The sequence below is a fragment of the Schistocerca piceifrons genome, chromosome 3 (assembly GCF_021461385.2).
Source record: "Schistocerca piceifrons isolate TAMUIC-IGC-003096 chromosome 3, iqSchPice1.1, whole genome shotgun sequence".
In the NCBI taxonomy this organism is placed as follows: Eukaryota; Metazoa; Arthropoda; class Insecta; order Orthoptera; family Acrididae; genus Schistocerca; species Schistocerca piceifrons.
In genome coordinates this window covers 720,221,831-720,249,097 of record NC_060140.1, presented here as the reverse complement: position 1 = coordinate 720,249,097, position 27,267 = coordinate 720,221,831, and the positions used below count along the sequence as shown (strand labels likewise).

General features: G+C 38.5%; 1 protein-coding gene across 10 annotated transcripts in view; it reads left to right on the top strand.

The window, feature by feature from the left end:
• LOC124789871 (liprin-beta-1) overlaps positions 1-27,267 on the top strand; it is a 303,083-nt gene that overhangs the window by 254,772 nt on the left and 21,044 nt on the right. For 8 of the 10 annotated variants that reach the window (XR_007016181.1, XR_007016179.1, XR_007016180.1 and 5 more), the window contains 3 exons: positions 3,363-3,571; positions 5,752-5,874; positions 9,434-9,650. Coding sequence is in view for 2 of the 10 variants with exons in the window: in XM_047257385.1 (XP_047113341.1) it covers positions 3,363-3,571; positions 5,752-5,874 (332 nt within the window). In the remaining 8 variants the exon portion in view is untranslated. The remainder of the gene's footprint in view (positions 1-3,362; positions 3,572-5,751; positions 5,875-9,433; positions 9,651-27,267) is intronic. The other 2 variants (XM_047257386.1, XM_047257385.1) reach the window with 2 other exon arrangements.

The window sequence follows — 27,267 nt, the reverse complement described above, 5'->3', positions numbered from 1 at the left end:
GTGCTGTTGTAACTTGTACCGTATAGCCAACAAACGTTTATTGAAATCAAAATTAGCATTCTGTAACAAAGATTAAATTGTATAGTACTCCACAAAAACAAACAATAATAGTTCCCAACTGAAATTAATGTTAAGGCCAAGCACAACTATCACATTGTGCACAGGTATTGAAATCATAATATTAAGCACTGTTCCAAGTCAGTCTTATGGTGCTGAAAATCACCATCTCAGCAAATAGAAGCAATAAATGGAAATGTTATACCAGCTCATGGAGTGTAGATAATTGGCCCATCATCCAGAAAATTGGAAAGTATGGCAGTAATTATCCAAACCCAACTGTGAAACAGGGCAGGTAAATAGCAGTGGTGATCATAATTTTCTTTAGAGGCTTAGTTGGATAATAGTAGTACTTCACTAATCCAACCTCACATAGTCCAACACCCCAATTAGTTTGACCATCCCATTTCCAATGTTTGTTTACCTAAGCAGGCCACTGCTACAGTCAGGACTATACTTGTCAATGGCTATCATGTACGAAGTGGGTCAGTAGATAGTTGTCCATTGCTAGGTGTGATAGTTGTCCGTTGCTAGGTGTGATAGTTTGGTTACTTTTAGTATGAAGTAACTTATTTCTAACTCAATCAATAAGAATTATTGTGCACACATTTTTTTCTAAATTAGTGGCGGTTTTCCTCTTATTTGTTAAAATGTGTAAAACTAAATTATGGCACCAGCTAAACACAAACATGTGATGCTGTCTTTACAAGTGGACATTAAGCCCCGAGACATGAGTGAGTGAATCGATGCAGCTGATGTTACTACACAGCAGGAACATAATTAATTGATGACCAACTCATTGACATTGTAACTCGAACAACCAATGAGAATGAGAAAGATGATGAAGACAATGAACCTACAGCTCGAGTATCACATCCTGAAAATGCATTTAATATAGCCCTTCAGTACATTGGACAAAGCTCTAGGTCTACCCCAATAGACATTTTGTGGATTAGGAAATGGCAGAATATAGCGGTAAAATCAAAGTTCTCATCTACCAAGCAAAAGGGCATTACAGACTTTTTAAGACCAGAAGACTTTTTTTATACCTTGTGATTTCCCATGTTTTAAAGTGTTAAATGCAAATCGGTTGTGTGTCAATGCAGTATAGTGATAAAGTATTTACACATGTCATACTTTCACTTACAGTAAAATTATATTACTGTAAGATACAGATTTTTCTTTTCATTTTGTTACTGTCTTAATGTGGATCAATACTTCAGACAGTATTTCCAGTTGAACATTAAAAGTTGTACTGTACTGTATTGTGATGCGCGTTCCTCTGATAATCCTATCTTTTTTGTGTCGATACCATGCTCCCAGTCCCATAGGGGATGAATTAGTGAGGTTCTGCTGTAGAAACCAACAAAGAAAATACTGTGAGTGAGCCAGCTGCTGGGTGGCCTTATATGCTCCAATGCAGAATTTTGTGTGACCGATCTGTGATGACAACTTCCCTGTTAGAGGCATACTTGCTGGAAGTGGGTGGTGCTACACGTAAAGATTCGTGCATGTCTTCCGTTTGCTTGTGTGGAATGACTTACTAAACAGGCAGCATTGAGTTCACCCTAAATTCAGGTAATCGTTGTATGACAAAATCATTTCTTGTGTGGACCTATGAAAACACAGTTCAGTATCTAGGTTTGGTCAGCTGACTCACGATCAAGAAATACTAAGAGAAAAGGCCTCTTGATGAAACATTGTGCCCAAATTTACAATAACTATCACAGTTAAACTTTATATATAACTATGGAGTAAATTTTCTAGTAAAATTCTAAGCTGCCCACTGGAATCTCTTAGTGGAAGTAGAGACTTCCCAGCATGTCAAAATGGTTGATATCAGAGGTTGTAGCAGCAGGTTGACTTTGCTGGCACCGACAGCCCCACTTGATAGCATGTTCCACATCAAAAGAGATTTACTAAATTAGGAGAACATTCAGTTTCAGTAAAACTGCTAAGCGACTGAATTTTAGTTAGGATGTGCGGTGTGAAGATAGTCAAACTTCATAATTATGTGTGATTTATTATTATTTAAGAAATTGAAACTATTAAGGAGAATTACATAGAAACAGAATGTGATAGAGACAACTACATATAATGCTTGACAAAAAAAGTGAAGCACCCAAGAAAACATGGCCGGATGTCAATGTAACTTCGGCTGTTATACCTGTCACAGAGAACTGCAACTCTTAATCATTTACATACCTGCTGATGATGTGTACACGTACAAAGTTACATTGACACATGACCATGTCATCTCCTGTGTGCGTCACAGTTTTTTGTCAGGCACTATATGTTGCTGTCTCCATCACATTCCGTTTTTATGTATTTCTCCATATTGTTCTGAATTTTTTTAAAGGAAAAAAACCACAGTGATTCACTCTGTACTGGAGTCACCTTTTCGACATCATGGGAAGTCTCTATTTCTACTAACAGATTCCACTGAGCAACTTAAAGTTTGCTATAAAATTTGCTCTATAGTTATTTATACATTTTAATTGTGATAACTATTGTAGATTTAGGTACAGTGTTTCATCAAAAGGCCTTTCCCCCCAATCTTTGTGACTGAGAGTCAGCTCTCTCCAAATGTCCAAATTCATTAATTCTTCTTGCTGATGATTTAGTTCGTTTGTACCACCACTTCTGTCTCATCCCAAAGCTTGCATCTTCAACAAAATCTAAAGGATTGGTAACTGGATACTTTGTTTGACTTTCAACACATCATTCAATGTGATGATGAACAGGAGTGGTGGACAAACAAGTCAGTCTTGAAACACACTTGATGTGGTGGAAAGTGAAAATCCAGTGCAATTCAAACTGAAAGATAGTGAATCCCCTGAATAGGGCACGTACACTGCAGCAATGATCAAATGTGCTAATTTAATGCATCTTGGCTGTGCTGCACTCAACTGTAGTGCTGATTGTCAGTAAAATGTCTGATATTTCTTCAGCCATGTGATAAACCAAATTATTCCATTCATGTTCGTGACAGGAGTGTAGTCTCTCCAATGCAGCAGCTATTTCTTATGACTGCAAGACTCTCATCTTCACATACATGTTATTCATACCTCTCTAAACTTTAAGTGGAAAGGAGAACATTGACTGAAGATTCAATCTCACAAACACCTTGTATTCTTGAGATCTTATCATCAATCTGCGTTACTCAAGCTCTACAAAACCAAAAACCAACAACTAATGATGTCTGTGTCGCTACTGATTCATCTTTCTAGATGACCTATCTTTCTTAGTGTGTTAGTGAGTAAATAATAACTGTTGTATGCAAGTGAAATTCAATTTCTCCATAGGTGTCCATGGTGGCCTAATGGTTCATGAGCCACGCTTCACAGCTGAACTGCTGGCGAGCTTACTGTCCATTCCACCAAGCAAAACATTGCTACGACGACACCTCAACACGCATTTCAAAGAACTTCTGGGGCGTGATTGTATACAAGAGAAGAGGGAAGCTGAGGCGACCCTTGGTTATGTTCCACTTTCAGCTACAACCAAAGTTAAGGTGAGGTTAAATAAATATTATATGTATGTGATTGTTGGCTTCTGTGGCCATTACCATCCTCAATAAAATGTATCCAGGTGTATGACCACATTGTCATGTTACCTTTTATGACAGTGTCTTGGCTTTTGTTACATGTGGCTTTTCACGACCCTGACGAAGGCCATTTGTAGCAGTGAGCGAAACATTGACTTAACGACATAATGATGCACCAGAAAGATTTTATTGAAAATATTATAATTCTTTCTTGATCACGCCGTTACTGACTTGAGAAATTTTCTGGGTTTTATCTTCTTTTCAGTTCATTATATAAGGCTCTCATTATTGATGTATTTCCGTGGCTTTATCCTACCTCCAACAGCAAAAGATTATACAGCAACTTTAAAAATGAGAACAACTGAAACTCTATGAATACGAATTGGGAAAGACAAATGGCTCTGAGCACTATGGGACTCAACTGCTGTGGTCATAAGTCCCCTAGAACTTAGAACTACTTAAACCTAACTAACCTAAGGACATCACACACATCCATGCCCGAGGCAGGATTCGAACCTGCAACCGTAGCGGTCGTGCGGTTCCAGACTGTAGCGCCTTTAACCGCTCGGCCACTCCGGCCGGCAATTGGGAAAGACATCCAGGTTTCAAAATTTGCAGTTGAGATAAGTAAATGGTAAAGAAAAGATGTTCAAATAGTATACGATAGGAAAAGTTACAAAATATTTCAAATGGTTTGTTTTTATAGCAAAGCATCAAATGTATTTACATGCATTTCCAAGATTTTTTTAGTTGTTTATCTCCATCTTTTGCCATATCTGTCAAAATTTCTTATTAGGCAAAATAATGTAGAATTACAGAGCATATGTAAATAAAAATTGTTGTCAGATTGTTTGTTGTGTACTTTTTTCACAGATTAAGGCAAGTTTTGAAATAAGATAAGCTACTCACAGAATTGAAACACACTTTTAAAAAAGTAAAAAGGTGGTTACAGACTGACATGGTTTCTCATCATATTGAGATACAGATATGAGGAACGAATATGGATGCAAATTATCCCACGAAAGTTTACTGCCAAAGTTTCAAAACTCAGTATAATGTGAGGAATACATTCTAGAGCCCCCTACACATCACTACTGCCAGAGCTGTGAAGACAAGATTGTAGTAATTACAGACATGATGCTCTGGGAGGTACCCTTAGTGGTGCATTTCAGTTGGTTGCAGAGTACTGATGGAGATGTAAGTGTAGAATCTAACCATTTCACTGATATTTCTTACTCCATCAAAAGCATAATCACATGTGAAAGCAGCTACATCATATATCAACTTTTCCACAATCACTGTACATTATTTCACATGGGTAAGAGCACTAATCGATTGTCCACTTGCACGAACGTGCGGTGTGACCGTTGATATAAGGCCAGCTGAACAACCTTATTTTAGAGGATGCTCCCCAACACAATGTAATTGACTTCAACGACTTCTTCATAACTCAGGCCATTTGTATTTTCCCCACCAACACAAATGATTCCAAGTTACACATGTGGGAACTCTCCGTGTAAAGTGTACTGCATTAAAGTAAACCTTCACCTCCTCCCCCATCCCTTCCTAGTCTCAATGTGTGTACTCACAATCTCCCATTTACTTTCTCTCCTGTTGGTCACCCACACCATTCAACTTACTCCAGGCACTCACTTCGCCATTTTTCTTTTCTATTTTACTCAATAACAGCTCTTTACCCGGGACGGTTTTTTGAAAGGATGCAGTCGATTGCTTTCCCTATTCTTACCCAATCTGAGTTTGTGCCCTGTCTCCAATGACCTCATTGTCAACAGGCTGTTAAACCTTAATCTTCCTTCCTTACTTGCAGCCTTTCTCCATCTCCTATGCCGTCTCCTACTCTGTACCCTTCCCCAAGTACTACCCATTTTTGTTCTCTGCATTCCTGCCAGCATGCCTATCTGTCAGCCTGCTCTTGCAAGCTGTAGCATTCTCCTTCTGTCAGACAGCAGCATTACCAAAAGCTAAGTATTTTCCACAATTTCTATGTGCATATCCGATGTTCAGCCTCTCATCTATTGGGACGGTTGTGGCCTGTTTTCTTATTTATATTACATTACACTTAATAATGACAATTTGTGTTTGATGGGATGTTTGATTTCATCACATGATATTGTTGTGTATTTCAGCTTGCCAAGAAAAGCCAATTCACTCTGAAACGCAAGAAGTCAAAATCAGAACTTGACTTTGGAGATTTGGTGTGCCCAATGGATTCTGCCAAGCAAGGTGAAGCATCCCATGGTGATGGAGCTGTAAGTTTTCTAACAATACTAACAGTTACTAACTAAACGTGTCCATTAAGCATTATCTGTAACAATAAAGCAGATTTTCTTTTTGGATAAATGTTTCTAATTTAAATGACAGTTATGTTTTTGTTAGGTTTATGCAGAAGAGCTTCTCTTGAATGAGGACGACTCAATACAAAGTCAATTATGTTGTAAAAAATCTAAAAATATGAAGAATTTAATTAGTGTTACTTCAGCGGCAAAATAATAAAATATAGAAATTGTTTTAAAGTTATCAGTTCCATAGCAAATTACTAATTTTGGTGAAAAAATTCATGGGGCTACTCGTTGATGGTTCTGTTGGCTTAAGGGGTCCATGAAATTATTCTGCTCATTTTTTAAATTTAAATTTTTTATATTATGTCTGAAAGTTGCTAAATATGTGGATGGTTGGGCAGTGTTAAGGTTCATCATTGTGAACCCACTTACGTCTACTGTATTCATGCCTAGGTCATTCTCTACAATTTTTATCCTCCACACTTCCCTCCATTACCGAATGGGCTTTTCCTTGATACCTCAGGATGGGTCCTATTAACTGGTACTTTCTATTCATCACATTGTGTCATAAATTACTTTCTTTTTCAGTTGAGTACCTTCTTATTTGTTATTCTCTCTAGCCATCTAATCTTCTGTAGTAATACATTGGAAAATCTTCTATTCTTGTATGAATGACTTATTGTTCTCATTTCTGTTCTATACTAGTTACATTCCAGACAGATACCTTCAGAAAATATTTTTGAAACTTAAATTTGTATCAAGTGTTAACAAAGTCCTCTTTTTTGGATATGCTTTTCTTGCCATAGCCACTCTGCATTTTATATCCACTCTACTTCAGCCATAACCAGTTACTTTGCTGCCCAAACAGCAAAACTCATCTATTACTACGAGGGCTATCCACAAAGTACATTACGTTTTGGAATTAAAAATAAATAAAGTAATGGAAATTTTTTTTATTATATACAGATGAAAGCCACACTTCAATACTACTATTCTACATAGTTGCCATTTAAATTAAGGCACTTATCGTAGCGATGGACAAGCTTGGAAATTCCTTCGTCGTAAAATTCGGCCGCCTGCACCTTCAACCATGTGATTACCTCTTCTTGAAGCTGCGCGTCGTCATCAAAACGCTGCATAGCCAACCACTTCTTCATTGCTGGGAATAAGTGGAAGTCTCTCGGTGCCAGGTCGGGACAGTACGGCGGATGAGGAAACAACTCCCACTTAAAAGATTCGAGAACTTCACGAGTGGCATTTGCCGTGTGGGCCCGGGTGTTGTCGTGAATCAGCAAGATCTTTGAGCCCAACTTTCCCCTGCGCTTTTTTTGTATTGCTCTTCTGAGGTTGTGCAGAGTTTGGCAATGGAGAGTTTATTGTAGTGCCTCTTTCCAGGAAATACACAAAAATCGTATTTCTGCTGGGTTACTGATTAACCACGTGGTTGAAGGCGCAGGTGGCCGAATTTTACGACGAAGGAATTTCCAAGCTCGTCCATCGCTATGATAAGTGCCTTAATTTAACTGGCAACTATGTAGAAAAGTAGTATTTAAGTGTGGCTTTCATCTGTATATAATTAAAACAAATTCCAATACTTTATTTATTTTTAATTCCAAAACGTAATGTACTTTGTGGATAGCCCTCGTATTAATGTCTCATTTCGTAATTGAATTCCCTCAACATTACATGATTTAACGTGGCACCATTCCTTTACCCATGTTATACTTTTGTTGATTTTCATCATATAATCTCTTTTCAACATTCTATACATTCTGTTCAACTGCTCTTGTAAGTCCTACACTGTCTCTGACGACAGAATTACAACGTATTTAAGGTCAGAGTCCACATCTGCCACTGGAAATGTCTTACAGTTTAAAATCTGGTTTCAAATTCTCTGTCTTACATTATGTAATCAATCTGAAACTTTACTGTGTCTGCAGGGCTTTTACATGTTTATAACCTCCTCTTGTCATTCTGAAACCAAGTGGAAATGATGATTAAATTACGTTCTGTGCAAAATTCTGACTGGCAACTCCCTCTTTCATTCTTTTCCCACAGTTCGGGTTCTCCTATTTCCTTTCCTTCTATTCCTTTCCCTGCTACTGAATTTCAGTCATCCATCACATTTACATTTTCATCTGCTTTTAAGTGTCTGAATAATTTTCCTTACCCTATCATACATTCTTCATCATTTGCAGAGCTAGTTGGTATATAGACTTTCACTCTTGTGATGGTTGTTGGATTCTTGTTTACCTTCTGTACAATAATGTGTTCAGCATACTGTTCATGCTGCATTCCCATTTTCTTATTCACTGTTAGGCCTACTCCTCTGTTGTCCCTATATGATTTTGTATTGATAGCCTGTTCTGGACTGACCAGAACTATTCTTGCTGCTACTGTACTTCATTAATTCCCATTATATGTAACTTCAAACCTGCCCAGCTCCCTTTTTTAAATTTTCTAACCTACCCACCTGATTAAGGGGTCTAACATCCCACACTCTGACCCATAGAACACCAGTTTGTATTTCCTGATGAAGGCATTCTTGAGAGTAGTCCCTGCTCAGATACTCAAATGGGAGACTATTTTATCTGAGGAATATCTTACCCAAGAGGATGCCATTGTCATTAAACTATACAGTAGAGATGTATGTTGTCAGGGAATACACTGTCTGATGCAGAAAAGGACAAGAAAATGATATGAATTTTCACAGGTTGAGATTGTATCAGATGTTATTTCAGTGATAACAAAATAGAATCAAATTTATAATGAAATTGGCAGTATGACACTTGTTATCAGTATGACACTGCAGGCACTCTGACCTGGATTCATAAACTGTTCTGTTGGAAAGAGTGTTGTAAAGTCATTGTATCCTCTTCTAAGGCAAGTTGACTCACAAACTATTGTTACAGGTCCTTGATATCCCAGATACTGGCACTGGGATAGAGTTGTCTGAGATGTTTTCACATATGTTCTATCTGTGGCAGATTTGGGGATCTTGTTGGCCACGGGAGTACCCCAACATCGCAAAGACAGTACAAAAACACACGTGCCACATGTGGAGAAGCACTGTCCTGTTGAAGACAAGTGCCATGATAATTTGCATGAGAGGTAGGGTGACTGTGATGTGTACTGCTCTGCTATCAAGAGTAACATCAATCACTACCAGCTGTGATCTGAAGTCACCATGACACCAGAAGAAACACCATTGTGCCTCTCTAAATTATTGGAAGAGTGGAACCTATCCACTACACTCACAGACAATGGTCATCTGGGGCAGTGCATAACCATGATTAATCGCTGAACACAGTGTGTTGAAACTGATCAGCCGTCCGGCGTAACTCCAAATGCAGCTGTTTGAGTTTTGGTGTTAATGGCAGCCTACAAATAGGATGGTTATTCCCTAGTTTAGCTGCTGCTGGTCTCTGACCAATGCTGCTGAATGACACAGAATGTTGCAGGGAGTCCATTATTTGTTCTCAGATGGTAGGGAGAGATCTGAAGTGGTGACAGTGTGTTTGATTCACAGGACGGCAATCCTCCCTTATGGTTGTCAGACGTGGGCAACCGGAATCTTGACGATGAGTATGCTTGTCCTCATGGTCTCGTGCAATCCAGCATCAGGTTACTGTCACATCCAAATGTTCCATAAATCTGGATATTGTGTGATTTGGCCAGCCAGTCAAGTGGAGATCCACAGTGATGCCTCTTTCAAACTCAGTCGTGTGCTGATTATGCTGTCTCACGTGAGTACGCAACATCTCCATGTCCGCCACAGTGATCATTCAACGTGTGATGCTGTCCTCACTCCGTATATACCTACCAGCCCTGGTAATAGCATGAAACATGAACAACACTAATGCGCTCTGAGGGGCCATTCTACCTGTACAGAGAATTGCAACTCTATAATATTTACATATCCACCAATGGTGTGTGCATGTATGAAGTTACATTGACTTCTGTCCATGTTTTCTGAGTACTTCATTTTTGTCAGACAGTGTATTTCTACTGTAGTTTTCCCATGCTTTCAGGCATTCACACTACCAACATAGCAAGTCAGAAAAGCATCAAGGCTTGAATGTTAATATTATACACGAGGAAGAAGTAGTCTCTTCAAAGTGTTTATATCTAAAAGATCTCAGTGGGGAGGAGGTTAAAAATAAAAACAAGGAGGAGGGGGAATAAAACATGAAAATGAAGGAAGGGAACAACTTGGTAGTTACTTTCTCCGAGCGGGTACCATAGTTGTACAAAGTTTCTAAAATGTGGCATTTCTGTCATCAACTATAGTATTATTGTTTATTTTCCACTATAGCCCAGTTTTGGCTACTGTGATATTTTCAGAGAAGAGGTTGTTGTTACCTACAGTATTGACAGACACCAACAAAATTACAAGAGGTGACTGTTCAACAGTACACTGAATATTTACTTCATGTGTCTGATAACAAGGCACCAAACTGCCCAACCACCAGCATGTGGTGGCAAACAATTTACTAGTGTATTGGTAAATCTTCAACTCGTGTAATTTTCTCATTTTTTGTCAGTATTTATGTAACTATGGCCTGTTCTTTGTAGCTAACCCTTGAAAATGATACAATAACCAAAACTGGCTTTTAGTGGAAAATAAATGATAATTACAATTGATGGTGAAAATGTTGTCAGTTCAGTTTCCTACTTACTCATACTGTTCATGATGAGAATTAAGTATCTGTCTCAGATTATTTGAAGACCTATCTAAAAACTGCAGACCTTTCCTTGCTCTCTTTTCAAGTGAGTATAATCATATTCCAGGTAGTCCACTCAATATAATTACTCTCTTTGTGAACTTGTAAGAATTACAAAACATAGATTTATTTCAATCTGAAGTAGGATCATACTGTTTGTTGGCTAAATAAAGACTGAATTCCATTGTTTAATTTTATAAAAATTGATTTCTCTTTAGGGCTGTACTGTTCAGTATTCCAGTTTTGAGAAAGATGTAATTTTATGGGTAATTGATGGTACTTTATAATTTACTCAATTCTTTTATATATGAATCTTCATCTATACTCCATAAACAACCTCATGATCTGTGGTGGAGAGTACTTTGTGTACCAGTTTCACTTTCCCCTGCTCTGGGAAGAAAGATTGCTGGTAAACCTTCATGAGGGGCTGAATCTCTGTGATTTTATCTTCACGGTAGTTTCACAAGATACATGTAGGAGGAAGCAATATATTGTTTGACTCTTCCAGGAACACACACACACACACACACACACACACACACACACACACACGGAACTTTTAACAGTAAACTACACTGTGATGCAGTACACCTCTCTTGCAGTGCTTGGCACTGGAGTTTGCTGAGCATATCCATGACATTTTCATGCTTACTGTAATAAAACATGCTGCTATTCTTTGATTCATTTCTATCTCCTCTATCAGTCCTGTATGGTACAGATCCAAGCAGTATTCGAGTATTGGTCAAATGAGTGTTCTGTAAGCTATCTCCATTGCTGATGGAATACATTTCCTAAGCATTCTTCCAGTGAATGTAAGTCTGGCATTTGCGTTACCTGCAGTTATTGTATGTGGTCTTTCCACTTAAGATCCTAGGTATTTTATGGAAGTAACAGTTTCCAGTGAAAGATATGCAGTTGTGTTGTTATACAGTAATGAATCTGTCAATGAATACGGGATACATTACATTTGTTTATATTGAGAGTCAGTTGCCACTCCCTTCACCAAGCATTGATTCTATGCATGTCTCATTTCATTTCAATCTTGTGGCATTGCAACTTCTCTCTATACAGCAGCACCATCTGTGAAAAGCCTCACGAGACTTCAGGCATTATACATTAGGTCATTTATATGTTGTTGTTGTGGTCTTCAGTCCTGAGACTGGTTTGATGCAGCTCTCCATGCTACTCTATCATGTGCAAACTTCTTCATCTCCCAGTACCTACTGCAACCTACATCCTTCTGAATCTGCTTAGTGTATTCATCTCTTGGTCTCCCTCTACGATTTTTACCCTCCACGCTGCCCTCCAATGCTAAATTGGTGATCCCTTGATGCCTTAGAACATGTCCTACCAACCGGTTCCTTCTTCTTGTCAAGTTGTGCCACGAACTTCTCTTCTCCCCAATCCTATTCAATACCTCCTCATTAGTTATGTGATCTATCCATCTAATCTTCAGCATTCTTCTGTAGCACCACATTTCGAAAGCTTCTATTCTCTTCTTGTCCAAACTAGTTATCATCCATGTTTCGCTTCCATACATGGCTACACTCCATACAAATACTTTCAGAAACGACTTCCTGACACTTAAATCTATACTCGATGTTAACAAATTTCTCTTCTTCAGAAACGCTTTCCTTGCCATTGCCAGTCTACATTTTATATCCTCTCTACTTCGACCATCATCAGTTATTTTGCTCCCCAAATAGCAAAACTCCTTTACTACTTTAAGTGTCTCATTTCCTAATCTAATTCCCCTCAGCATCACCCAACTTAATTCAACTACATTCTATTATCCTCGTTTTGCTTTTGTTGATGTTCATCTTATATCCTCCTTTCAAGACACTGTCCATTCCGTTCAACTGCTCTTCCAAGTCCTTTGCTGTCTCGGACATAATTACAATGTCATCGGCAAACCTCAAAGTTTTTATTTCTACTCCATGCATTTTAATACCTACTCGGAATTTTTCTTTTGTTTCCTTTACTGCTTGCTCAATATACAGATTGAATAACATCGGGGAGAGGCTACAACCCTGTCTCACTCCCTTCCCAATCGCTGCTTCCCTTTCATGCCCCTCCACCCTTATAACTGCCATCTGGTTTCTGTACAAATTGTAAATAGCCTTTCGCTCCCTGTATTTTACCCCTGCCACCTTTAGAATTTGAAAGACAGTATTCCAGTCAACATTGTCAAAAGCTTTCTCTATGTCTACAAATGCTAGAAACATAGGTTTGCCTTTCCTTAATCTTTCTTACTAAGATAAGTCATAAGTTCAGTATTGCCTCACATGTTCCAATATTTCTATGGAATCCAAACTGATCTTCTCCGAGGTCGGCTTGTACCCGTTTTTCCATTCGTTTGTAAAGAATTCGTGTTAGTATTTTGCAGCTGTGACTTATTAAACTGATTGTTCGGAATTTTTCACATCTGTCAACACCTGCTTTCTTTGGGATTGGAATTATTATATACTTCTTGAAGTCTGAGGGTATTTTGCCTGTCTCCTACATCTTGCTCACCAGAAGGTAGAGTTTTGTCAGGACTGGCTCTCCCAAGGTCGTCAGTAGTTCTAATGGAATGTTGTCTACTCCCGGGACCTTGTTTCGCTCTGGTCTTTCAGTGCTCTGTCAAACTCTTAACGCAGTATCGTATCTCCAATTTCATCTTCATCTACATCCTCTTCCATTTCCATAATATTGTCCTCAAGTACATCGCCCTTGTATAGACCACCTATATACTCCTTCCACCTTTCTGCTTTCCCTTCTTTGCTTAGAACTGGGTTTCCATCTGAGCTCTTGATATTCGTACAAGTGGTTCTCTTTTCTCCAAAGGTCTCTTTAATTTTTCTGTACATCCTTACATTTGTCCTCTAGCCATCCCTGCTTAGCCATTTTGCAGTTCCTGTCGATCTCATTTTTGAGACGTTTGTATTCCTGTTTGCCTGCTTCATTTACTGCATTTTTATATTTTCTCCTTTCATCAATTAAATTCAATATTTCCTCTGTTACCCAAGGATTTCTACTAGCCCTCGTCTTTTTACCTATTTGATCCTCTGCTGCCTTCACTACTTCATCCCTCAGAGCTACCCATTCTTCTTCTACTGTATTTGTTTCCCCCATTCCTGTCAGTCGTTCCCTTATGCTCACCCTGAAACTCTGTACAACCTCTGGTTTAGTCAGTTTATCCAGGTCCCATCTCCTTAAATTTCCACCTTTTTGCAGTTTCTTCAGTTTTAATCTACAGTTCATAACCAATAGATTGTGGTCAGAGTCCACATCTGCCCTTGGAAATGTCGTACAATTTAAAACCTGGCTCCTAAATCTCTGTCTTACCGTTATATAATCTATCTGATATCTTCTAGTATATCCAGGATTCATCCATGTATACAACCTTCTTTTATGATTCTTGAACCAAGTGTTAACTATGATTAAGTTATGCTCTGTGCAAAATTCTACCAGACAGCTTTCTCTTTCATTTCTTACCCCCAATCCATATTCACCTACTATGTTTCCTTCTTTCCCTTTTCCTATTCTCGAATTCCAGTCACCATGACCATTAAATTTTCATCTCTCTTCACTATCTGAATAATTTCTTTTATCTCATCATACATTTAATCAATTTCTTCGTCATCTGCAGAGCTAGTTGGCATATAAACTTGTAATATTGTTGTAGGCGTGGGCTTCGTATCTATCTTGGCCACAATAATGCGTTCACTATTCTGTTTGTAGTAGCTTACCTGCACTCCTATTTTTTTTTATTCATTATTAAACCTACTCCTGCATTACCCCTATTTGATTTTGTATTTATAACCCTGTAATCACCTGACCAAAAGTCTTGTTCCTCCTGCCACCGAACTTCACTAATTCCCACTATATCTAACTTTAACCTATCCATTTCCCTTTTTAAATTTTCTAACCTACCTGTCCGATTAAGGGATCTGACATTCCACGCTCCAATCCGTAGAACGCCAGTTTTCTTTCTCCTGATAACCACATCCTCTTGATTAGTCCCCGTCTGGAGATCTGAATGGGATATTTTACGCAAGAGGATGTCATCATCATTTAACCATACAGTAAAGCTGCATTCCCTCGGGAAAAATTACAGGTGTAGTTTCCCCTTGCTTTCAGCCGTTCATAGTACCAGCACAGCAATGCCGTTTTGGTTAGTGTTACAAGGCCAGATCAGTCAATTATCCAGACTGTTGCCCCTGCAACTACTGAAAAGGCTGCTGCCCCTCTTCAGGAACCACACGTTTGTCTGGCCTCTCAACAGATACCCCTCCGTTGTGGTTGCATCTACAGTATGGCCATCTGTATCGCTGAGGCACGCAAGCCTCCCCACCAACTGCAAGGTCCATGTTTCATTGGGGGGGGGGAATATACATTGTAAAAAGTAATGGTGATGTAACACTCAATTGTGGTACACCTGAAGGTACTTTTATATCTGAAGATTTCTGTCCATTCAGAATGACATGCTGTGTTACGTTTGCTAGAAACTCTTCATTGCAGTTTAATATTCTGGACACTCGTATTTTGTTGATTAGTTGGCAGTACATAATGTACTGAATGCCTTCTGGAAGTTGAGAAACACTGCATCTATCTGTACGGCTGTACCTACTACTTTGTAGGTGTCGTGAATGAGCAAAGTGAGCTGGGTAGTCGTTTTTGAAACCCACGTTGGTTGCCACAGATGGAATTTTTGGTCTCCAGAAATGTCATAATACACAAGCACAAAAATGTTTCAAAGTTCTTTTACAGACTGACGTCAGAGATATAGGCCTACAGTTGTGTGTGTCTGTTCAATGACCCTTCTCGAAAATGGCAGTGACCTGTGCCTTTTTTTTTCAATCAGGAGGAACACTTCATTCCTCCAGTAACCTGTGGTACACTGCTATTAAAAGAGGAGTAAGTTCTTTGATATACTTGATGTAGAATTGAATTGGTATCCTGTCAGGTCCAGTGACCATTCCTTGGTTGAGTGATTTCAGATTTATAATCTGCCTGATAGCTAACATTTTTAACATAATTTATCAGCAAAGAAAGTTCTGTGTGGCCTCGGATAGTTAACGCTATAGGTGATCATTTGCATCTCCATCTAAGCAACAGTTTATTCCACTTAAAAGAATTCTTTCTGTCTAACGTCTGTGCTGTCTTGAAATTAATGGAGAAGTTTTATATTATTTCAAGTCCAGTTTTTTTTTTGTCAAGCCTTCTTTCGTGTTCTTCAGTTGCTGGTATTTTCTGTTTTCTGGGCATAGTGTTCCTTCATCCAGCTTACTTGTAATTGACAGTGGTGATCAATAGACAAACAGTTGTAAGTGCTCGTTAGTTAGTTTTTTCAGATGGTTCAGGAGTACTTTCATTTACAAATGTCAGCATAGATCCTGGTATCAAGAAGATGGTATTCATTCTTCTGGGAGTACATTCACATTGGTATTGCAGGTAAGGTTGTTTAAATTTTGTGTCACACTAAAAACATGGTGATTGGAAAAATGCTTCTTGTTAAAAGATTGTTGTTTTCATAGTTTATACCTTTAACAGTGAAGCTTCAAACCTACTGTCATTGTTATAAATAAATAAACCTATTTATCTCTCACAGAAAAATTATTATTGAGTTTGTTTCTGGTAGTTTATAAACTAATGTTCTCATGTTATATAACATAAAATACTATATGTAAGTGTGAGGCTCTTTGTTATTTAACAAATAGATAAGTGAAACCAGTGTGAGGCTCTTTGTTATTTAACAAATAGATAAGTGAAACCAATGAATAGGAACTGTATCAGAGAAACTGTACCATTCTCTTGTGTGTGCAGGTGAAACATAAGCACAAATTTATGACCACATGAATCCTGTTATTGGGAGGTCTGTTTTAGAGACAAATAATTTAAGAAAAGTTTCACAAAAACCACAACATATTTATTGCTCTAACCTCCTGTCAGTTAGTATCCTATTTACAAAGTCAAGAATTCCATTGTTTATCAACACTCCACAGACAATGTTTCTCCTTAGCAAGACTGTAATGGTACTAGGGAATTGAAAATTTACTTGCCAAGACACATTGGGAGAATGTAAATTTGGTAGATACATGGAAGATGATATGTACGAGCATGAATGGTGTCAACAACAAAACTGGATGCAAAGGAGGAGAGTTGTAAGGGGAAATTGTAATGTGGGCCCTGATTCACTTTCTGACACATTATCATTAGAATTTGACAGAAGAAAGTCATTTATGCCATGTCTCCGAAAATTATGTAATGTTTTACTCCATAGCTGAAAGAAACAGAACTAGAGGATGTCTGAAATACATAGGAATTTAAAACTTCAGTTTTAAAAAGGCAGAATGAATTTTTCACTCTGCAATGGAGTGTGTGCTAATATGACACTTCCTAGCAGATTAAAACTATATGCCAGACCGAGATTTGAACTCGGGGATAAAACAGCAATTCAGGTCAACAGATTTTCAAAATGACCATTATCTTTTCTGGACAAAATTAGTGACAGACAAAATTAGTGACGGTAGTGAAGGAGATTATTAACAGTGAAACACCAGCCAGGACAATATGCTGCATGCATTTATGAAAAAGAGGTGGATTAGAAATATCTGTGACACTTCCGCTGAGCGGAAGGATGCTTCAGTAATCTTTACGTACCCACAGGGCCCAGAAAATTCACTGTTTTTCCCATCAAGTGGTGACATGTCCTGTGTTTTGTAACAGCTCATTATTGCAGTTATTCCAGCACCAACAGTGATACTGTCTGATCAGAAGTTTATGTTAATGAAACCTGTAAAAAATTCAAGTATCTGAAGGTAAACATAAGCTTAGGATCCTAAAAGAGACCTCTTTTAGCTTTGTCCTCTGCCACTTAAAAGAAATGTATAATCAGGCTTGGCATCCTGTGTAAAGAAGCCCTTATCAGGCTTGTGAACCTGTGGTAAAGAAACCCACTGGTGGTTGCTGTTGCGCTGTTATCAGGCATGGCTCCAAAGGTGATGGAGATACTAGTTTTTTCACTTTAAAAGAAACCAGTAGTGATTGAGCTACAGCAACACATTTACAATTTTTCTTCAGCTCACATAAATCGCAAACCGTGCAAACACAAAATATGCTATACTTTAAACTGGAAGTAAGTAGCTCAGCAATGCACAGTAGAAAGATGTACTCAAAAATCTCTATAATATGAATCCTTTCCAAAAATGTGAGGCTGGTTGCTATGAACTTCCCCCAAAAACTTACATTATGTGACAGTGTTGTACAACTTGAAGGTTTATGTGTGTTGCACCAGTTATGCAGCAATTTTACTATGCACAATGATGTCCCGTGTCTTAGTAATGTACAGTTAAATTTTGAAATTTACAACCAATTTAGTTCTGAAAGCAGAAGTTAGCAGAAAAACTGGCTAAAATGTTTCATGATGAGTCATGACAAAAGAAATCCCATTTTTTTAAGTTCCTCGAGTTGTTCTGTCTTTCCTAGTCATCAGTACTTTATTACCTTCCCCAGAGAGTACATCCAATTTAATTTGTGTACCAGCAGAATATGGACATTTTTTAAATACACCTTTACCTTGTCATCATTTTTAGGGCCTTATATGCTTGCATTGTGAAACCAAGTCTAGTTTTTTGTGTTTTTCTGCAATGCCATTTGTAAAGAAGCAGTGTTCTCGACCCAAAAATAAATATAAATATCTGAAGATGGGATGCCCAGGCATTTTGAAATGTCATTATGGAAAAATAAACACCTATAAAAGCAATTGGCTTATTTAAACTGGTTGTCACTTGACAGGTAGCAGGTTGCGTGGCTCTTACCACTAATAAACCAATGGGGAGCCTGGCACTTCTTCTGCGCTGCCTAAGGCATTGTACCAGCCAGTCCTTAGTGAGCCGTTGGAGTGAGAGATTTGGGTGACTTTCAGCTTCACATACCTTATGGGGCAGACCAAGATTGCACACTCATAGGAAACTTTCACACGGGCAGTGAAGGAAAATGACATTGTTCCCTGGTTAGATAAACTTGAGATACAATTTGACAGTAACTTGACAAGGGAAGAATTATTATAATTGCCTCCCTCAAATTGCCCCCTCTATGCAATAAAACATACTTGGGTTCAGTTTATTATCAAATTGCCGCAGAAAATAGAAACTTTACATTGATTGAAGTTGATAGCTTTTGAAGGAGGCAGTTGAAAAAGTGAAACCACAAGACTGACGAAAGGTAGTGGATTATGTGAAGGGAGTGATACAGGAAGCATGGAACAACTGAAGGTATGTTACAACAGTGTATCGAAGACTTGACTGTGACTTCGATCAGCGACACCGATAGTTCCACAGACTCTGTCCCTGACTCTGAATTGAGCAGTGTCTTCCAACTGTGTTATTAGTGTGTGGTGTATAATGTACTTTAATGAACACCTTACTTCCATTAAATCTTGTGTAAATTTGTGACTTTATTTCAATCAGTTTGTCTTTCCTGCTGTCAGACTATGGGATACTGTTCAGCCATCTCCCATCACTCCTTGTGGTAAGCTAGACTGCGTTTTAAATATGTTTCATTTTGTGCTGACACCAAGATTTTATTTCATATGTGAAATAGTTTCCGAGATATGCAATGATAAAGAAGGAAACTTCTCCGGGTGTGAATATTTCTCTTGTTTTAATATTCAATGTAACAGAGAGCCTAATTAAAATTAAGATTTTTGACATGCTTATAGATATCGCTGAAAGCGATACTATATGTAAATTTCAAAATTTTTACATTATTTTTGTAGAGATATAGACTCCAAACTTCATTCTTGTTGTGAGTTAAATGCTGACACAATTGCATAAAAAAAAACATTTTCAGAAGCATATTTATAAGAAGCGCAATGCTGTACAAAAATTTTAAAAGATCCACTGTTGAGTGAGATATTTTTCTATGTTGTTGTTGGTGTTGTTGCTGTTGTTGCTCTGTTGGTGGTGGTCTTCAGCCCAGAGACTGGTTTGATGCAGCTCTCAATGCCTGTGCGAACTTCATCTCCAAGCAACAACTGCAACCTACGTCCTTCTGAATCTGCTTAGTGTATTCATCTCTTGGTCTCCCTTTACCATTTTTACCCTCCATGCTGCCCTTCAATACTAAATTGGTGATCACTTGATGCCTCAGAACGTGTCCTACCAACTGATCACTTCTTCTACTCAAGTTGTGCCACAAATTCCTCTTCTCCCCAATCCTGTTGGGTACTTTCTCATTAGTTAAGTGATCTACCCCTCTAGTCTTCAACATTCGTCTCTAGCACCACATTCCGAAAGCTTCTGTTCTCTTCTTGTCTAAACTATTTATCGTCCATGTTTCACTTCCATACATCGCTACACTCCATACTAATACTTTCAGAAAGGACTTGCTGACACTTAAATCTATACTCGATGTTAACAAATTTCTCTTCTTCAGAAACGCTTTACTTTCCATTGCCAGCCTACATTTTATATCCTCTCTACTTCGACCATCATTAGTTATTTTGCTTCCCAGAGAGCAAAATTCATTTACTACTTTGTCTCATTTCCTAATCTAATTCTCTCAGCATCACCTGATCTAATTTGACTACATTCCATTATCCTCCGTTTGCTTTTGTTGATGTTCATCTTATATCCTCCTTTCAAGACACTGTCCATTCTGCTCAGCTGCTCTTCCAGGGTCTTTGCTCTCTCCAACAGAATTACAATGTCATCGGTGAATCTCCAAGTCTTTATTTCTTGTCCATGGATTTTAATTCCTACTCCAAATATTTCTTTTGTTTCCTTCACTGCTTGCTCAATATACAGATTGAATAACGAGAATAGGCTACAACCCAGTCTCACTCCCTTCCCAACCACTGCTTCCCTTTCATACCACTCGACTCTTATAACTGCCATCTGGTTACTGTACAAATTGTAAGTAGCCTTTTGCTTTCTGTATTTTACCCCTGCCACCTTTAAAATTTGAAAGAGAGTATTCCAGTCAACATTGTCAAAAGCATTCTCTAAGTACGCAAATGATAGAAATGTAGGTTTGCCTTTCTTTATTCTATGTTCTAAGATAATTCGTAGGGTCAGTATTACCTCACGTGTTCCAACATTTGTATGCAATCCAAACTGATCCTCCCCAAGGTCGGCTTCTATCAGTTTTTCCATTTATCTGTAAAGTAATCATATTAGTATTTTGCAGCTGCGACTTATTAAACTGATAGTTCAGTAATTTTCACACCTGTCAACATCTGCTTTCTTTAGGATTGGAATTATTATACTTTTCTTGAAGTTTGAGGGTATTTCACGTGTCTCATCCATCTTGCTCACCAGATTCTAAGAGTTTTGTTAGGGCTGTCTCTTCCAAGGCTATCGGTAGTTCTAATGGAATGTTGTCTACTCCCAGGGTGAAACTTCCTGGCAGATTAAAACTGTGTGCCCAACCGAGACTCGAACTTGGGACCTTTGCCTTTCACTGGCAAGTGCTCTACCATTTGAGCTACCGAAGCACGACTCACGCCCGGTACTCACAGCTTTACTCCTGCCAGTGTCTCAACTCCTACCTTCCAAACTTTACAGAAGCTCTCCTGCTAACCTTGCAGAACTAGCACTCCTGAAAGAAACGATACTGCGGAGACATGGCTTAGCCACAGCCTGGGGGATGTTTCCAGAATGAGATTTTCACTCTGCAGCGGAGTGTGCGCTGATAAGAAACTTCCTGGCAGATTAAAACTGTGTGCCCAACTGAGACTTGAACTCGGGACCTTTGTCTTTCGCGGGCAAGTGCTCTACCATCTGAGGTACCGAAGCACGACTCACGCCCGGTGGCTTAGCAGGTTAGCAGGAGAGCTTCTGTAAAGTTTGGAAGGTATGAGATGAGATACTGGCAGAAGTAAAGCTGTGAGTACCGGGCGTGAGTCGTGCTTCGGTAGCTCAGATGGTAGAGCAGTTGCCCACGAAAGGCAAAGGTCCCGAGTTCGAGTCTCAGTCGGGCACACAGTTTTAATCTTCCAGGAAGTTTCATATCAGCGCACACTCCGCTGCAGAGTGAAAATCTCATTCTGGATACTCCCAGGGTCTTTCAGTACTGTGTCAAATTCTTCACGCAGTATCATATCTCCAATTTCATCTTCATCTACATCCTCTTCCATTTCCGTAATAATGACCTCAAGTACATCGCCCTTGTAAAGACCCTCTGGAAACCCCTTCCACGTTTCTGCTTTCCCTTCTTGGCTTGGAACTGGTTTTCAATCTGAGTTCTTGATATACATACAGGTTGTTCTCTCTTCTCCAAAGGTTTCATTAATTTTCCTGTAGGCAGTATCTATGTTACTGCTAGTGATATATGCCTCCTCATCCATACAATTGTCCTCCAGCCATCCCTGTTTAGCCATTTTGCACTTCCTGTCAGGGGATTGTATGCCTTTCTGTCTGCTTCATTTACTGCATTTTTATGTTTTTTCCTTTCGTCAATTAAATGCAGTGTCTCTTTTGTTATCCAAGGATTACTACTGGCCTCGTCTTTTTACGTACTTGATCCTCTGCTGCCTTCACTATTCCATCTCTCAAAGCTACCCATTCTTCTTCTTCTGTATTTATTTCCCTTGTTCCTGTCAATTGTTCCTTAATGCTCTCTCTGAAACTCTCTATAACCTGTGGTTCTTTCAGTTTATCCTGGTCCCATCTCCTTAAATTCCCACCTTTTTGCAGTTTATTCAGCTTTAGTCTACAGTTCATAACCAATAGATTGTGGTCAGTGTCCACATCTGCCCCTGGAAATTTTGTTCGATTTTAAACCTGGTTCCTAAATCTGTCTTACCATTATATAATCTATCTGAAACCTTCCAGCATCTCCAAGCTTCTTCCACATATACAACCTTCTTTCATGATTCTTAAACCAAGTGCTAGTTATGATTAAGTTATTCTCTGTGCAAAATTCTACCAGGCGGCTTACTCTTCCATTACTACCCCATTCAATATTCAGCTACTACTTTTCCTTCTCTTCCTTTTCATACTGTTGAATTCCAGTCCCCCATAACCATTAAATTTTCATCTCCCTTCACTATCTGAATATTTTATTTTGTCTCATAATACATTTCTTCAATGTGTTCATTACTGGCAGAGCTAGTTGGCATATATACTTGTACTACTGTGGTAGGCTTGGGCTTAATGTCTATCTTGGCTACAATAATGCATTCACTACGTTTACCCACACTCCTATCTTTTTTATTTATTATTAATCCTACTCCTGTATTACCCCAATTTGATTCTGTATTTATAACCCAGTATTCACCTGACCAGAAGTCTTGTTCTTCCTGCCACCAAACTTCACTAATTCCCACTATATTTAACTTTAACCTGATGATAAATAGTTTGGACAAGAAGAGAATAGAAGCTTTCGAAATGTGGTGCTACAGAAGAATGCTGAAGATTAGATGGGTAGATCACATAACTAACGAGGAGGTATTGAATAGAATTGGGGAGAAGAGGAGTTTGTGGCACAACTTGACAAGAAGAAGGGACTGGTTGGTAGGACATGTTCTGAGGCATCAAGGGATCATAAATTTAGCATTGGAGGGCAGTGTGGAGGGTAAAAATCGTAGAGGGAGACCAAGAGATGAATACGCTAAGCAGATTCAGAAGGATGTAGGTTGCAGTAAGTACAGGGGATGAAGAAGCTTGCACAGGATAGAGTAGCATGGAGAGCTGCATCAAACCAGTCTCAGGACTGAAGACCACTACAACAACAACCTACCTACACGATTAAGGGATCTGACATTCAACGCTCCAATCTGTAAAACACCAGTGTTCTTTCTCCTGATAACGATGTCCTCCTGAGTAGTCCCCACCTGGAGATCCAGATGGAGCACTATTTTACCTCCAGAATATTTTACCCAAGAGGATGCCTTCATCATTTAACCATACAGTGAAGCTGCATGCCTTTGGGAAAATTTTCGGCTGTAGTTTCCCCTTGCTTTCAGCCGTTTGCAGTTCCAGCACAGCAAGGCCGTTTCGGTTAATGTTACGAAGCCAGATTAGTCAATCATCCAGACTGTTGCCCCTGCAACCACTGAAAAGACTGCTTGCCCCTCTTCATGAACCACATGTCTGTCTGGCTTCTCAACAGAAACCCTTCGTTGTGGTTGCACCTACAGTATGGCTATCTGCATCGCTGAGGCACTCAAGCCTCCTTACCAACAGCAAAGTCCATGGTTCATGGGAGGGATATTTTACTAATCAATGAAAAATGTGTAGCTGTGAGAGCAGTGCTTTTGAGATATGATGTGATATGTTTGAAGCTATTTATGAACAGGGAAATTTAGTCTGTTTCAAAAAAAAAAAAAACTGTAATTCTTTCCCTAATTAAAGTTAAGAACAAATTTTTGATATGGTGAGAGACACTTCAGTGATCTAAATTGTAAGTGAATTTGTGATTTTTCCCTTGAGTTTTGTGGAAGATAGAGACTTTTAAGTTATCTTCTGTCGCCATGGAGAGTGATGCACTGTGACAGTATAAGACTCTAATTCATTATAAATTTCCCTCAGTTTTAACAGTTGGAGCGTTCTAATATATTCACAATAGACAAGAATTATTTACTAATGTTAATATGAAAATTTTTGAAAATATGTCACAGGTGGAGCATAATGCCGGATTGAAACCGGTCGTAGGCTGTCCATTGCCCACCCAAGATTTACTATATCAGTGCTCAGATCCTTGTATCAAATTTATGTAGCCTTTCTTCTAATCTCATGCCTCTTGTGAGATTCAGGTATCTAATGGCCATCTCCAGTTCCCTTTTACCATCATGTCCACTAACAAGCATCAATATATTTATTCAGTAGGTAGTTACTAACATGTGAGCATAAAAATTCTGTCACATAGAGCAAAGGGTACATGCGTGCTCTGTCTTCACTATTTTATGTTGTCAGGTGTACTTTCCGCAGTAGCATTTATACAAGCAATATTGGTTCTATACCATCTTTGGTTACCTTATTACTCTACTTCCACACATTGGTGACAACATTGGTGCTGAAGTGACCGGTAGTTAAGACACAGCATCCATATGTTGGAGCCAACGTTCAGTTGAATTCATGTAGAGTCAACATAAGCGTGTGTAACAAACAGATTATGGCCAGTGAATTTGTGGTTTTGAACAAGAATAATTATGTTCCATCATTGGAAAACAAAAAATGAAAATATGAAAAAGAAAATGGTGTGGGCAATGACTATAACACATACATACAAATACTCCAGTGTCATTGTCAGACAATCTGTTGTGCACGACATTCAGAATAAAATGACATGGTTTGGAAAATTCAGTTTAGGATCAGTCTTCACGTGGTTTAATACATCGTTTGCTATACATAAGATATCTTCAAAGCAGAAAAATTCCAAAATCAGTTAGGGATATGTGCAGCTCACAAGTTTCAGAGAACAGCATTAAGATAAAAACATTCCAAAAAAGTTTATAGAAGTAGTATAAAGCATAAGATTAAAGTTCTGTTCGAATTCGAATAAACTGTGTGTTATGTGAATTGTATATGGAAATTCTGACTCATAGATCAGATAGATTGTGACCTAACCCAACCAACCAGTTGAATATACAATATAGTTTATGGGTGATTGAAACCCAACCAGCCAGTTGAATATACAATGTAGTTTATGGGTGATTGAAATTAATGCTTAAGACACTACCTAGCTAAACTAGCTTTCTCTTGAATTAATTTATCATCTGTTCATTATATAGATCCAAACTTTGCAAAATGACAACAGTACTCATGTACAAAAGAATACCTATATTGTATTTCATAGAGTAATTTGCATTTTGTACTTTGCGTACTAAAGGCTCATACTATAATGTGAAGTTATAATTTAAAGCAAATAACTATCTGCTCATACGAAGTTACAGCCCTTTCTGTCCATAATCCATATTTTCTAATGTGAAACCATATTTCATTCAAATTTCTAGACATCAACAAAAACAGTTATTAGAGGAACATCTATTGCAACTGTTTTAAAAACCGAATTACTTACTTTATAATATTCATAGAAAAAAATACATAATTCACCGTATATTCCATCCAGTAACTAAATTTCAGTCACAGCAAAAACTAACTACTTTATGCTCCTGACCTTTCGGAAATATTAATGCCTAATGGAAGTCATAGTGAGTATTCTCCATTATCACAAAATTCTCGGAACATCTTAAGGTGTAAGGGATATGGCAAGAACTTGGATGAAACAAGCTTTATTGAAAAATAAACAAATACATCAGTGTACACAAAACACACCACAGTTACAGAACACATTGTAAACATATACACCAATAATCAAATCTTTTCTTGGATAAGTTCATGTTTTTTATACCCTGAACCGGTATGATTCTGAAGAGAGATTCAGCAGTTGTGTATTTGGTTGCCATGCATCTGAGGTGACTTGCAAATTTTGCGCGTCCTCATAGTAGGACTCCACAAATATATTTCTTTCTGGCAAAGTTCCAAAAACTCAATAACTTTCATGTTACTGCACTGATCCTGAAACAGTGTGTTTTCAGATATCTCATCTGGAAGTACAACTGAAAAGCGAAAACTGTAACAAACAACTTTGGTGCCAGTGTGTGGTCGGCGTATTGGTAATTGGCCCAATGCTCTTTGATGTTCGGTCGAAAGACAGACAAGCAACAGGGCAGCACCAATACTGTGGCCAATGTTGGTTCCAATGCCATTTCATTAATCCACACATTGGACCAACACTGTTGGCACCAACATTGGCCCCACTGTGTGAACCTGGCCTCACAGTGGCAAAAGACAGTATTTAAACTATGCTACTTGTTCACCATATGTGTATCAGCAATGGGAATGCTTTTAAGTGCACTATGAGATTGTGTGCAGCTTAATATCTGTAGCCATTCATGATCATTTGAACAGAGTAAACCCAAATGTTTCCTCAAAAGTTCAATATTGTATGGACTAGACTAGAATCAGATAGGAAGCCAAGGTTATGACTTCTTCCAGCCATTAATTAGATTCACACTACTAAAAATCCCTTCACATAACCCCAACTTTTTGCCATACCTCTTAAATGTATGATATACCCCCTTACTCTGTAGCTTTTACTTTGAATAATACTAACATTCATATAAGCTGCCAGATTACAAATCCAGAGATCTCGGTTTCAATCCCTGGTCGCATCAGTGTTTTTGTCTTCCATTTATCAATTCTTTTATCACTGGCAATGTTTGTTAACATGAAAAATGCTAAGCTAAGCTGTGGTTTGGAGTCCACATTGAATTGTTGATCCCCCTGGCTGACAAGGTAAGTTAATTCAAATGTCAAAAGAAGGCAGCAGCATACCAATTCTATAGGGCCATGCCTGATAAAACCAACTTTTGGATTGATGAAAGCCTTACCAACCCAACTCTTACCCTATGAATGGCCTGATTGATCTTCTGCATTCATAATACCGTGACACGTACCTCCAGCCCACCCCTGGTAAAATGTGCATAATCAATTTGAGGACAGCCTGTAGTAGCAATCAATAAATTTACCAACAACATACTTTCATGTTTTGCCAATTGCTTTACATTCACATGACTTTTCTAATCCACAAACAACTCAAGGGTGACCCTTTACACTGACCCAGTGGTCTATTTCCAAGCATGCCATGA